This window comes from Pteronotus mesoamericanus, unplaced genomic scaffold (assembly GCF_021234165.1).
Source record: "Pteronotus mesoamericanus isolate MK-2021 breed Mesoamerican mustached bat unplaced genomic scaffold, CSHL_Meso_final contig_56, whole genome shotgun sequence".
Classification (NCBI taxonomy): domain Eukaryota; kingdom Metazoa; phylum Chordata; class Mammalia; order Chiroptera; family Mormoopidae; genus Pteronotus; species Pteronotus mesoamericanus.
Window position 1 is genome coordinate 7,687,721 of NW_026555201.1, and position 14,037 is coordinate 7,701,757.

The following is a 14,037-nucleotide window of genomic DNA, read 5'->3' on the forward strand; positions in this document are numbered from 1 at the left end:
TCCTGATATACACTGACAAAGGCACAATAGAGTGATATTATTACCTTCTCTATTCTGGGTATTTTATAGCCAGTTACAGAGACTGCAAACTTCTCGTCTGGCACATAGGAACTTAGGTTGCCACTCTGTCCTAACAAGTAAAAACTGAAAAAACAATTCTTCTTAGGTACATAAAAGAAGGGAAACCACAGGACAAATTACTGCCTCAAAAACTGGAAAGACAGGTGAATACAGAGAATCACCACTTCCCAGAGCTGAAACCACCACAGAACCGGTACTGGGTAAGGAAATCTGGACTGTAATTGATAAACTGTTAATGTAATAGGGTAAGAAAAAGAGGTATATATATTGGGAAGGAAAAAATAAAACTATCTTTGTTTGTATATGACATTATTATCTATGTAGAAAATGCAAAACAATTGACCAAAACACTCATGGAACTAAAAAGTGACTGTAACAAGATTGTAGATACAAGATTTATATATAAAGTTGATCACTTTTCTATGTACCAGCAATGAAGAAGTGGAATTTGAAATTAAAACCCTTTACTACTTATATTAACACAACCAAAAATGAAATACTTAGGTATAAATTTAACAAGATCTACTTGAGGAAAATTACAGAACTATGATGAAAGGTATCGAAGAAGTAAATAAATGAAGAGGTATTCCATGCTCATGAGTAGGAAGACTCAGTATACTCAAGATGTCAATTTTTCTAACTTGGTCTACAGATTCTACATAATCCCTATCAAGACCACAGCAAGTTAGTTTGTGGATATCAACGTGCTAGTTCTAAAGTTTGCATGGGGAGGCAAAAGACCAGAATAACCAACTCAATATTGAATGAAAAGTACAAAGTCAGAGAACTGACACTGCAACTTCAAGATTTATTATAAAGCTGTAGTAATCAAGACAGTGTGTGTGGTTTTCGCAAAAAAAAAAAAAAAAAAATAGACAAATAGATCAATGGAACAGAACAAAGAGCAGAGAAACAGACCCACACAAATATAGTCAGCTGATTTTTGACGAAGGAGAGAGCCTCTTGCATATGCCCAACTGGGGACCTGGCCTGTAACCCAGGCATGTGATGTGCCCTGACTGGGAATCAAATAGGCTACCTTTTTGTTTGTACAACAATGTCGAATCCATTGAGTCACACGAGTCAGAGCCAAAGACATTCTTTTCAAGTAACGGTGCTGGAGCAAGTGAACATCCATATGCAAATAGTAAGCTGCTTTGCTGAGTCAGTCCCCTTTAAAGAGCTTTCCCAGAAGTACTTCCTAAAGACTTCTTATATTTCATTGAGTACCCCTCTCTAGAAGGGTGGCTGGGAATTGTAGTTTTATGTTTGGGCACATTGCCATACTCAACAAGTAGGTATTCTACTAAATTAGAAGAGCAGAATGGATATTAGGTGGGGAACCTAGCAATATGTGCTTTTTGTTCTTTATGAAACTTTTTTTTAAATGGAGGCATAATCAACATGTAACATTATATTAGTTTCAGGTGTACAACATAATGATTTGACATTTGTATCTGCTGATTTATCTTATCTGTAATACTAGCAATTGATTTTAAGTTACTTTTTCCACCTTATACTGGTATGGCTGATTTTTCCCCCTCTTTTGAAACTAATGATATACCTCATGTTCATCTTTTTAAATTGTATTATAGCTTGTTGAGGTCTTTTTGAATCTTAATCTGAGCATCCATAGAGTCAGCTATCTCTTCTAACTTTAGGATATCTGAAAATTTGAAAATTATACCAAGATGCTGATAGAAGAGACCACCTTTGAAGTTAAGGACAGCAGAAAGGAATGCACAACATCCAAGCCATATTTCTTCATCTTTTCACAAGGATGTCATAAAAATTTTTATCAAATGCTTACTTAATTCCAGGTGTTCTAATACCTCTCTCTCTCCCTCTCTCTCTCTCTCTCATCTATGTAGATATATACCATAGACAACAGTGAAACCATTAGAACGTTCATTGACATGAAAAAAATATTCATGATATATTATTCACATAAAATAGGTTATGAAACTACAGTACGAACCTATAATATTTCATTTAAAATCTAGAAGGATTAAAATGTTACAGGGTTCTCTACAGAGGGATAACAGAGGAGCCTTTTTTTTTTTGCTTTCTTGTCATCTGCATTTTCTATAATGTATTTTATACTACATTTGTGATAAGAAAAAAGGATAATAAAGATTAATCAAAAAAGATGTAGATTCTTCTAGAAGCATTGTAGAGAACAGGTTTTTAAAATGTAAAATTGTAGTCTAGAAAACCAGGGAAAGAGACATTGGAGTTTTCCAAATGAAAAAAGGAGAGAGCTCTAAGGCAGCGACAGTGGAGGTGGAGAGCAGACGGGTTTATGGAATATTTAGAAGGCAGCTCTGGAAGGACTTGGTGATCATTTGATGTGGAAAGAGAATGACGATTTAGAGTGAGTTCTAGCTATGAGTGGTTTTTAGCTAAGCAAGCACCATTTGACGTTATTAATTTGGATGAGATAAAGAAAGAAAGAAACTAGTTTTGGGGGTGGGGGAGATGGGCCAGTTTCTATGGTTATATTAAAAAAACACCTCTAGTGGCTTAAGAACAAAAAACCCCATTTATTTTACTTATAAATCTTTAGCTGGGGCAGGGCTCAGCAGGAGTGTCTCCACTCTGATCTACTTCACATCAGCTTGGGGTGGTTTAGAGGCAGATGTTTGGGGGACCTGGAATTATCTGAATGTGTTTTCAATGTGTCTGCAGCATGGTGGCTTCAGGAATTTTAAGGTATTGATGTACATAGAGATGATGAAAGATAGATAGATGATAGATAGATAGATAGATAAAGAAATAGAGAGGGAGAGGGAAGGATGAAAAGCAATGCAAGGCGATATGTTTTCATGCAGATTATTGCTTTACTGTAAGCCCCAAAAGACACAGTGGGTGGCTTGGTAGGTTCATGTGGTGCCACCACTTGGGACATTTCCAGACAAACTGTACGTGTAATTGTATTTTGGAAGCAGTTCATGAGATAGAGAAAGAGGGGAAGTTGAACTGACCAGATCCTTCTTGTATCAGTTTTCTATTGCTGCATAACAAATTTACCACAAACCTAATGACTTAAAATACCATTAAGATACCCACTAATTAACTCACAGGTTTGTAATTCAGAAGTCAAATATGACATGGTTAGGTCTTCGGCTGGAGGTATCGTGAACCTGAAATCAAGGTGTTACTCCAACTGAGTTCTCTTCTGGAGGCTCTGGGGAAGATTCTGCTTTCAAACTTATTCTTGTTGGCAGAGTTCAGTTCCTTTTGGTTCTAAAAAGAAGGTCCCTTGTTTCCTTGCTGGCTGTTTCCTGGATCTTCTCTCAGTTCCGAGAGGTTGCCCACATTCTTTGCCATGACTCCTCTGTCTTCACACCAACAATGGTGAGTCAAATCCTCTTAAGCTCCAAATCTCTAACCTCCTTCCCCTAAAATCAGCTGGAGAAAACTCTCTGCTTGAAAAGCACACATATGATTATGTCAGGCTCACCTGGATAATTTTCGCATCTTAAGGTTAACTCTACCATCTAACATAGCCTAACCACAGGAGTAAAATCCATCATGTTATATTCCCAGTGTTTATGCACAGCATGAACACCAGTGGGGCAGGAAATCTTAGGTGTCATTTTAACATTCTGCTTACCCCCCTTCCCATTCCTAAGTCTGATTCAAAAGCCCAAGTTCCTCTTGCTATTCAAAGATGCTTGGTAGCATGTTTAGACCAAGATTATTTGAGGCTGACAGTGTTACATCAACAGATGAGAGGTGGAAATGAAATCATTCTACTTCTGTTCTTCTTCCATGACTTTCATCCAAAAGAATGTCCTGTGAATTTTAGCACATATTGAGTACTCAATAAATATTTGTTGAATGAACTATGGATTGGATAGAGGAGAATAAATATTTGTAAGGGTAAATGAAAGGCTTAACATAAGAGGTAAATAGATTTTAAATGATTACCTAGCTGTCTCAAAAGAGATTCTTTCCAGCTCTGAATGAATTACATTCCCGAGTCCTTAGAGAATAATAAGTGAGACTACTGCAAAACCAACTCGGTGTATGTTTGTTGAGTGAGTGAGTGGACAAATTCGTCTTGTTTGGTGATCGTGTCTATGGGACGAGAAAGGTTGTCCATAACACCTTCCTTCCCACCAATCACCAAAATGGTAACTTGGCAGTGTATTTTCTTTCTTGGTGATATTGTAGGAAAGCTCTTAAAGATTATCTCTACTACATTTCATTAAATGCTAAGCATATTTTAAAAGACACAATCTCTAAAACTGAGAGATTGAGTAGCACAAATGAGTTTGTGTAAAAACACAGGAAATATCTTTTAGAAATATATATTAACCTCGTACTACATTGAGCTTCTTTATACTATACATGCACACATATTTTTGTAAGTGTGTATATATCTATGTTATCCATTGTTCCATAAATATCAGTTATTATTTTTTTCTGTGACTCTATATAGATTTACTTCCAAAATATCTGGTTATAATAAAACTGTTCAATTACATATAAAATACATCCATCCATGATTAATTCAATCAATTCTAATCTCAGATCATTCTTCAATTATTCTTTAATTTCTGAATATATTAAAAGTACAGTTATAATGTGATAAAGTACAATGTGAGAACTTTAGTCACTTCATCACAGATACATCTTCCTTTGGTCAAAAGAATTCTGAGGACATTTTAATATATGTAATGCTTTTCTCATCCTGTGGTACATTTGTAAAATAGTAACTTAGTAAGAATAACTTTGTCATAGCAATAAATTAGTAAGTACCAAAAATCTATTATAAACAGAATACTACCAACACACAAGTAGTACAAAAAAGAGGTATGAGAAATACCAGTTATTACCATGGAATTTACATGCAAATTACATATATACAGAACAGAATTAGAGAACAAGATATTATACATGTTTTAAAGGCTGTTAGAACTGGAAGAACCTTCAGAGATTATACTGATCTTTCATTTTAGAGATAAGGACATTGAGATACAGAGAGGAGAAATGATTTACCAAAGGCCGCAGAGCTGGTTGAGTGAAGTCGTAAGGAAGCCAGTTCTCACAACTGTCTAAATCAGTGTCATTTATATATGTTCCACTGTAACTCACACTAAGAAATAGACTACATATATGTATTTTCTGACCTATGGTGTTGTTGATTATAAAACACATCATTATTATACATACCACTAAAATAGAAAAGATACTGTCTAATATGTGATAACACATTGCTAAGCTACCCTGAACTCTAAGATACATCCCAATTTCCAAAATGCAAAAAGGTGAAAAAAGGCATCTGAATACAATTTTTACACATAGGTACTATATAATTAAAACAGAGCTTGTACATGTGATATTATCTATTGCATTCAATTTATTGTTTTTAAATGATGTCATGGGTCCACTGGGTTCACTTTACTACCCACTAACGAGGGGACCTGACCCAAACACTAAATCATGTATTGCAGATACACTGTAATAAGAAACCTCTAACATATGCAACCAAGGTGCTAACTGTGCAGTTTGATAGTAAGTGCAGAAGAAAAGAAAGAGTTTTGTATGGACAAAAACACCTGGAAAGTTTTCAAATTCAAAATAAGAATTTAGACTTGAAATAAGGTGAGTTAAAGAAGAGAAAGTAAACAACTGAGCAACTAAAAGAAAACTAAAGAAACTAAAGAAAACTAAAGAAACTAAAAGAAAAAAAGCCTCAAATGTAAATGTAAAAAAATTCATTCTTTAAATTAAAATAGAACCACCTAACTTAAAATATATAACACTTCTTTAAAGTCTTAAGTAATTTCAAAGATGAAAACAAATTTTAATATCTCCCTTAGAGAAAATACACAGAAACCTGAAAAAATTAAATACAAAACTGGGTGCAATACTTTTTTGCTCTTCTTGTTATAAATTCAAAAGGGGTCAAATAGTTTGACAGGTGACAGTGGCCTGAAAACAAGTGTCTGGACATTCTCCCAACTCCAATTTTTCTGCACTTTTCTTACAGTCAAGGATTAATACAAAAATAAAAATTTGGAATCCCTTCCTTGCTGGCCTATGTAAATATGAAAAACAAAACAAAACCCAGTATAAAACTTACTGGCTGAAATAGTCATTCGACCTCAGACTTATTTGTAGTCCTTGCAAAAAGGAAGCAAACAAAAACATACCCAGAAGCTCATGTTGCATGTGTGTGTAAAACGTGCACACCAGAGTGAGAATGTAATCATATTAGAAAACGTGCAAATTCGGCGGTGAGGCACTGTCCCTACAATCGTTAGTACGTGAAATTTCAAACCCTTTGATGAAGATAGCATCTTTCAGCCAAGCACTGAGAGAAAACCTTTGGTTCCTGTTAGACCCCTCCCTCCTCAGTCCGCTGCCGGGCTCCGTCGCTCCATCCGGAGGGATGGGGGCTCTCCCTCTCTATCACAGCTAAGCTTTCCCAGACCCTGGAGAAACCCTGGATTTCTGCAGGGCACTCAATGTGCAGCGAAGTGTCCCAGCTCTCCAAAGGGCAGCTGGAAATGAATTTAAAATGGCAACGCGGACCAATCAGCACCGCGGCGCTGAAGCAGACCTTTACACGCACCTCCTCCACAGGCTCTGCGGACCTGGCGGTGCCTAACTCCCTGCTTAGGGCTGTAAAGTAGGCGTTTTTATTCCGCGGTGGTCTGTATATTTGGGAAAAAAAAAAAATTCTTCCTCGAGTGCAAGTTTTTATTTTGGAATTAATCCAAAATAATTTTGGGTTTGATGTGTGAAAATCTGAACCTAATTTTTTTCAGAGGTTTTTGTTATTCAAGGATGAAAAGAGGCACATTTTAAAATGTCCTCCACCTTTTTAAAACGGACTGTGGTCATTATGGTGTTCACGTAAGTCTGAAACAGCCCAAGTTAGAAAATTAGGACTTGGCAGAAAGGGAGGTTCAATCGAAGTAAATTGATGGGAGAGTTGGACAGTCGGCACAATTGTGGTAGGAAGCTTACGAGGTCCCCACGCGGGGCAAAACTTTTACGCTGCGAGCGTTGGAATAGGGTGCATAGCACCAGCCAGGGGGTGGGGTGGGGACCTCGAGTCGCCTCTTGCCTTTCCCCGAGAAAAATGAAGAGGCTGGTGCGCTCCGAGTGCGTGTGTGCACATTGTTTGCACGTGTGCATGTATCTGCGAATGTGCATGTATATCTGCGTTCATGTGTGCTTGTAAGTTCGCGCATGACGGTTTACGCGTGTGTTTAAGTATGCATGTGCCTGTGTGAATGTGCACGTGGATCTGCGTGCACGTGTGGATCTGCGTGCTTGTCCGTGAGTGTGCGCGCGCGCCGGGTCCTGCGATCTGCGATGAGGGCATTCCGAGGCAGAGCAGGGCTGGCGGGGGCCCGTTCCTACTCCTCTTCAGTGCCTTTCCACTCACAGGGACCTAGAACTCTGCCGCGCTTGCAGCTAAACGCTTCCTGCAGAGTGTTGGCTCCGCATCGTGGAGGTGCAGGTAAAGGCTAAGTCCCTAATCACGCTCTACAGCAGTCACATTCACGCGCCTTCCTAGGACAACCGCCCAGGGGCGACCTTGGGCGGCGGGCGGGGCGAGGCCAGCGACAAGCCGGTTTGGGATCCCCGCCTGTCCCTTTAACCCCGCCGCCGGGAGGGAGCACGTGAGCGGGGCTCCGGGTGGCACCCGGGCGCCGCCGCCGCTGAGGCAGTTGTATTTCGAACGCTGCCTCTGGCCCGCGGCCAGGCGCCTTGGCTCGGCGGTCCGCCTGGCCTCCCTCCTCCTCATACTTCTCCTCCTGCGCAGCCCCCTCCCCTTTATCCGCCCACGATTAGAGGTGGGCACTACCCCTCACCCCCACCCCGCTGCCCCCTCCCCAAGCGCGCGCGCGCGCGCGCTCACACACAGACACACACACGCGCGCGCGCGCACACACACACACACACACAGACACACACACTCATCCCACTTGAATCCTGGGGCAGGAACTCAGAAAACTTCCAGCCCGGGCAGCGCGCACTTGGTGCAGGACGCAGGAGAAAGCAGCCCTGTCCCCCTCCAAGTCTCCCGTGCCGCTGCCGCCAGCTCTCGCTGCTCGAGGAGGCGCGGTGCCACCCACTGCTCGTCCCTTGCCTGTGCTCAGTGCCCGACGCGGGTTCGGAAGAATCCACCCATCCTCCCTTGCTTTCCGACTGCCCAAGGCGCTATTTGTTTTCTCTCTTTCTCTTTCTTGCTCTGCAAGCGCGGAGCGGGGGGGAAGAGGAGGAGGAATTCTTTCCCCGCCTAACATTTCAAGGGACACAATTCACTCCAAGCTCTTCCCTTTCCAAGCCGTTTCCGAAGTGCTCCCGGTGATCGCAACTCCTGATCCCAAGCCGAGAGAGGAGCCTCCCAACTTCAAACCCTCTTTTGCTTCTCCCTCGCTTTCCTCCTCCTCTCGGCACCTCCACCTCCACCGCCACCTCCACCTCCGGCACCCACCCACCGCTGCCGCAGCCACCAGCAGCGCCTCCTTCTCTCCTCCTCCTCCCCTCTTCTCTCTTTTTGGAAGCCGTTGGACGTCCGGTGTTGATGGTGGCAGCGGCGGCAGCCTAAGCAGCAGCCCTTGCAGCACCCAGCTTTCGCTCACCCCGCCTCATTCTCCAGCCCTATCAACCACTCTCTCGAAAGGTGCTGGGCCGATTGGGGAAGGCGGAGGCGAAGCAGCTGCAGCGGCTTTAGCGGCGGCGGCGGGAGGCAGGATGAGCGCACGCGGTGAAGGCGCCGGGCAGCCGTCCACTTCAGCCCAGGGACAACCTGCCGCCCCAGCGCCTCAGAAGAGAGGACGCGGCCGACCCAGGAAGCAGCAGCAAGTCAGTACCCTACCCGGGCTGGGTGGGAGATCCAGCCCATCTCCGCTCTCTCCGCGAGGGCCCCGAGAAGCGCGGAAGTCCAGTCGCCGCGGCCGCCGCGCGCTAACCGCCGGCACCGGGGCAGGCTGCGGAGTCCCGTGCGCGGCTGAACCCCGGGGCTCCCGCGCCCCTCCGGGCGGGGAGGTGGGGAGCCGCTGCGGGCGGCGGGACGGAGAAGGGAGGTGGGGTCGGGCGAAATTCGTCCTCCGATTTTCGCTATTGTGCACCCCTTTGAGCGTCGCGGTAGCTCCTGGTGAGTGCAAGCGGCCGGGGTCCGACAATCCAGGGCTCCCCAGGAGCGTTCCTAGCCGCTTTACAATTGTCCGGGGGGGAAGAAGTGCCAGGGGGCAAGGGTGCTCTGGAGGGGCAGAGTTGGAGGGGCTGAAGTCCTGGGGGCCGTTGGGTCTTTCTCCCGCCAACCGGAGCTGTTCGCGGGCCGGGGTCTGGCACGCTGCAGCCGCCCCCTTGGCGCCTTCCCCAAGTTCGCGGTGGCCCGAGACTCGCGCCCTCCCGACAAAGAACTCGTGAGCCCGCCCGGTCCTCTCAGGACTCTTTAAATGCGGCGCCGCCGCCGCCGAGTTGTCCTTGGGAAGGAGCTACAGGACAGCCTGGGTCCGCAAGGGACGGGATTAGCTCGTTTGGCCAAGGGCGCTATGGAAAGTAATGTCCGAGAGGGTGCACCGTAGCTTAGGGTCACGTCCTCGCCAAGCGCCGAGTCCCCCTTTTTCTCCTGGATCCCGTGCCTCAGAGCTTCAGACATAAAATGTGTTACTTTAGGGCCATTGGCTGGGGGTTGGGAGGGGACGATCAAGGGGCGCCCGGGACCCCGCGGAATGGAGGGTTTTGTCTGAGGATGCAACCAATTAAGCGTGCAGCCGGCGCTTGCAGGGCTGCGCGCAGCGCCCAGGGCGGGGGGTTTTGTTCGCTGAAATTTCCAAGCCTTGGCGGGCAGGGCTGGAGCTGGTCAGGACTATTGAGAACATTTAAACTCCGCTTCCGCAAGCTTTTAAAACTTCTTCATTCCTTAGCCTTAAAACACTTCCTTTATGGCAAACAGACCGATTAGAAAATTATCCTAGAGCCCCAAAGCTGCCCGAGAGCAAGGTGGGGATATCGAACAATGTTTGCTTGCCAGCGCGTTTAAAACAAAACAAAACTAAGAGGGTTGTACCTTTTTGAAATCATCAAAGGAAACAAGCCCATCTAGAGGCCCCCGAGTTTTCCCGCTCTGCCCAAGCGACACTTTATACCGCACTAGGATCCTGTTTTACACCTCCCAGGAAGTCTCTGCCCGTCCCCCCGCCCTTGTTTCCCACCCGCCACCCAGATTTCTCTAGTTCTAATTGCCTCCAACCTCCAAAAAATTATCCAAAAGAAATTGCAGTGGGGTCTGGAGGTGATTGGAGGTTTTACCTTTGAGTTAAGGCAGAGTTCACAAAGAAAGAAAAATGTGCCTCCGATGTGTTTGCTCCGGATGTGCCCACTGGCGCTAGTGGTCCCACAGAAGCTTTCAGTAACCTTCCCCAGATTCTCTAAATAGGATGCGAATTTTCATTCAAGACTTTTCATGAGTTTTAAGCTAATCAGACTCATTTAATCACCGAATCAGAATGAAATGAAATTTGGTGATTCACTGGGTAAATATTTAGGAACTGGAATATTAATCATCGCATTCTCTTAACCACTTGAGTATTTACTACTTGGCATAGAAGCCATTTAAAGTTTTGCTAAACCTATTGATAGTTTCAATTTCTTCTTCCCAGACGCTTCCAGTCCTTCTCACCCCACCTTTTGTTTTCTCCAGTTCAACCCCATAGGAGTTTTAGGAGTTTTCTCAAAAGAAAGTTTTGTAGAAATTGTTCATTTTTATCAAAAAATATTTAAATTTAGACTAGAGTCCATGCCTGGATCTCCAAAAGGAAGTGGAGAATTGAAGCAATTATCTAGATAATTCAAGCAAAACCTCCCACAACAGATTTACCATAATTATTTGGAAATTTTAAGGGGAATGGAGTTATTTTGAGTTGGAGAACTTGGATAATTGCTCCAATACTTCATTCAATGTATTGACCTACAATGCAGATATATACATATGATTAAAAACCATCTTTTCAGTAGGGAAGATTGTTGAAATATTTATGATGTTAGCTTTGTATTTCTGTTTGAGATGCTCATACTATGCTTAGTAGTATTTGTGTAAAATGCTTATTGATGAGTTGCCAAATGCATAACCATGCAACTTTTTCACCTCCAAAATGTATGACTTTCTGTCTAGAACATGCAGACTTGTCACCCTTTGTTACTTTTGTAGGGTTGAAATGGAATCTAGTTTTCATATGTAAAATACAATTTCCGCTTTGAACCCTTGGGTTGAAAGTATAGTTATTTCCTCTTTCTCTAAACCCTATACCCTCCTCACTCCTTATGCTTGAACTGAATGTGTTCCAACAGTTTGGTGGAGCAACACATGAAGAAAATATAACTATAAAGTCAGGGTCAATTTCTTGCAGACATTCTTGCCACAACAGCATTTTTTTTCCCCCCCTAACAATTAGGAGCCAACTGGTGAGCCCTCTCCTAAGAGACCCAGGGGAAGACCCAAAGGCAGCAAAAACAAGAGTCCCTCCAAAGCAGCTCAAAAGGTGAGATTTCTCAAGTCAAGTCCTCCCAGCTTTCTCAATGACCACATGAACCTCCCTATAATTTTCCCATTCTAGATCCACACTTAAGGATTTGTCTTAACTTGTTAACCCAAGACCCATTTCCTACCCTTCATATTCGTAAGCATATTGCAAATGCTTAGCAGAAAAAGTTCACGAAGAGGCTCCAGTGTTGTTTTTAAACAAGCAATCACCAAATACCATGAAACTTAAAACAGAGGTGGGAGGGCGAGGAGGGGGAGTGAAGAATGACACCATTAGGATTTGGGCCAGTTGTGAAATAGTTAAATACAAATCAACACTATAGATTTTGCAATTTCCTTTAAAAATAATAAAGATTAATTTAATTTGTGCTTATTTACAAGACTACTACAAATCCAAATCCTCCTATTAAAGCTAAGTGCTTTGCCAAGTAGACAATAATTAGAAGTAAATCCAATTATGGGATACTGGAAGAAATTTATGAATTTTACAGCTTTAAATTTGATGATAAAGTATACTGTTTACAATAAGCTTGCAAAATAACATCAAAATCTTCTAAAAAGCCTTTCCATTAAGTGCCATAGAAATGCTTTAAGTGGGACAATGAAAAGTTTTTCTTAAACAAATATTTGACTCACTTATTATATTTTGGAGGGCCAGGAAAGGACCCAGTGAAGTACAAATTCCAGTGATCTTCTTTATAAACTTTACATTGCAGTGTAAAATAACTTCATGTTGCTTTTATTTGAGCTGGCAAAGAGGAGATATCTCAAGGTCAATTCATGTACAGAGGAGTGAAGGTGACTATAAAATTCACCTTTTTTTAGCTTTATAAATAAATTTGAAAAAATGTCTTTTATCTCTAGATTTGTTTATTAGTTAAAAACAAAGGTTCAAAATTCAGAAGTAAATTTTTATTTTTTTTAGTAGATTTAAGTACACCATGTACAGTATTTGTTAAAAAGTACTATATGCTCATCTTTTGGGGATTAATGTTTTATGTGGTTTTTATGTGGTTTTCTCTGTGATTATGGGCACTAACCATATTATATGTGATGGGTTTTATGTTGTAAACTGTCATAGCAACTAGTGATACATATTTAGGGTGTAACTATGATTTCTTGTCTGTTTTATTTTAACAGTCTTGAACAGAGTTGAAGGAGCAGATTTCTAATATATTTAAATATAACTGCTTTTCAGAATAAAGATTTGTAACTCACATTTAATAAGTTTTCAAGTAGCTCTAAATTACCTTGTCATTTAAAAGTGACAATATATAATCTTATATTCCTGACATGAATACTTTCTGTTACATTTTATCTCATTTATTAAATTAACTAAAATAGCTAATTTAAGAGGGGTTTTTTAATGTTGCATAGTGTGGGATTTACATAACTTAATTTACTGAGATGACAAAAGGATATCTTGGTAGGTAGCTAACAAGCAGTTAGACTATGATATAGTTGTTCTGAAAGATGCATCATTATAATATCTCCCAGGAAGAAATATGTAAATCTCATCATAAGTTAATTATTTAATATGTAATGCCAAAAGGAAAGAGGAATTATCTTTCAAGTTTGATTTGTATTACATGATTCCCAATGAGTAGAGAGATGCTTCCATCACCTTTCATTTTGAACAGTTTACCACTAACAAAATCTTTATTGACAAGGAGAGCTGACACGTGTGCTAATTTACCACCTAAAACAAAATAACAAAAAAAGTTGATCTCTTCCCAACTAAGGTTTGATTTCTTTTCAGTTACTTGTATGATAGGCATTGACAATGACCTCACTAGGCCACTCGTCTGTCTCTCTGATGGTTCTGTGTGCATACATACTACAACTTCCAAAACAAAGCAGCCTTGCTTTTTACCAAAGAAGTACTTGCCTGAAATCTTTCATTCTTCCAAACAAAATTATTTCACACAATTCTGTTTAAAAAATTGCCCTTCTAATAAAAGTGCATACATATATATTTTCCCATAACATGACTGTTACACTTCTTCAGTTTTATAAATTACGCTTCATTTGGAGAAGATAATACTTTGCAAAATAATGAATGACATTGATGAATTGTTCGTGGCATGTGTAAACTTAAGGTATTTTCACTTTCAAATCAGTATTTATTGAGTTTGCTACTGCCCTATTGAAACATGCTTATCAAACATATTTATCAAACATATACTGTATTCTAAGAAAACATATGTTTGTAATGACTTTGAAAAGGAGTCTTTCAAAGAAATAGTTCTATTGTTCATAACATGTAAGGTAAACATTTCCTGCTAGACTGACCAGAGTAGATATGAGAAGTCTTCTCTGATTAATAAATTGGATATTCTCCTGAGAACTGAGACTCATCAAAATGAAAAATATATAGCAAAAACTGGTAAGTATATAAGAGAATAGAACTCTAAAATTAGAGGCGATGCAGTCAACAG

The 14,037-nt window shown here is 41.4% G+C and overlaps 1 protein-coding gene across 1 annotated transcript in view; it reads left to right on the plus strand.

The window, feature by feature from the left end:
• Positions 1-8,805: 8,805 nt before the first annotated feature.
• HMGA2 (high mobility group AT-hook 2) overlaps positions 8,806-14,037 on the plus strand; it is a 114,968-nt gene continuing 109,736 nt past the window's right edge. The window contains exons 1-2 of the mRNA XM_054580230.1: positions 8,806-8,916; positions 11,511-11,597. Coding sequence (XP_054436205.1) covers positions 8,806-8,916; positions 11,511-11,597 — 198 coding nt within the window. The remainder of the gene's footprint in view (positions 8,917-11,510; positions 11,598-14,037) is intronic.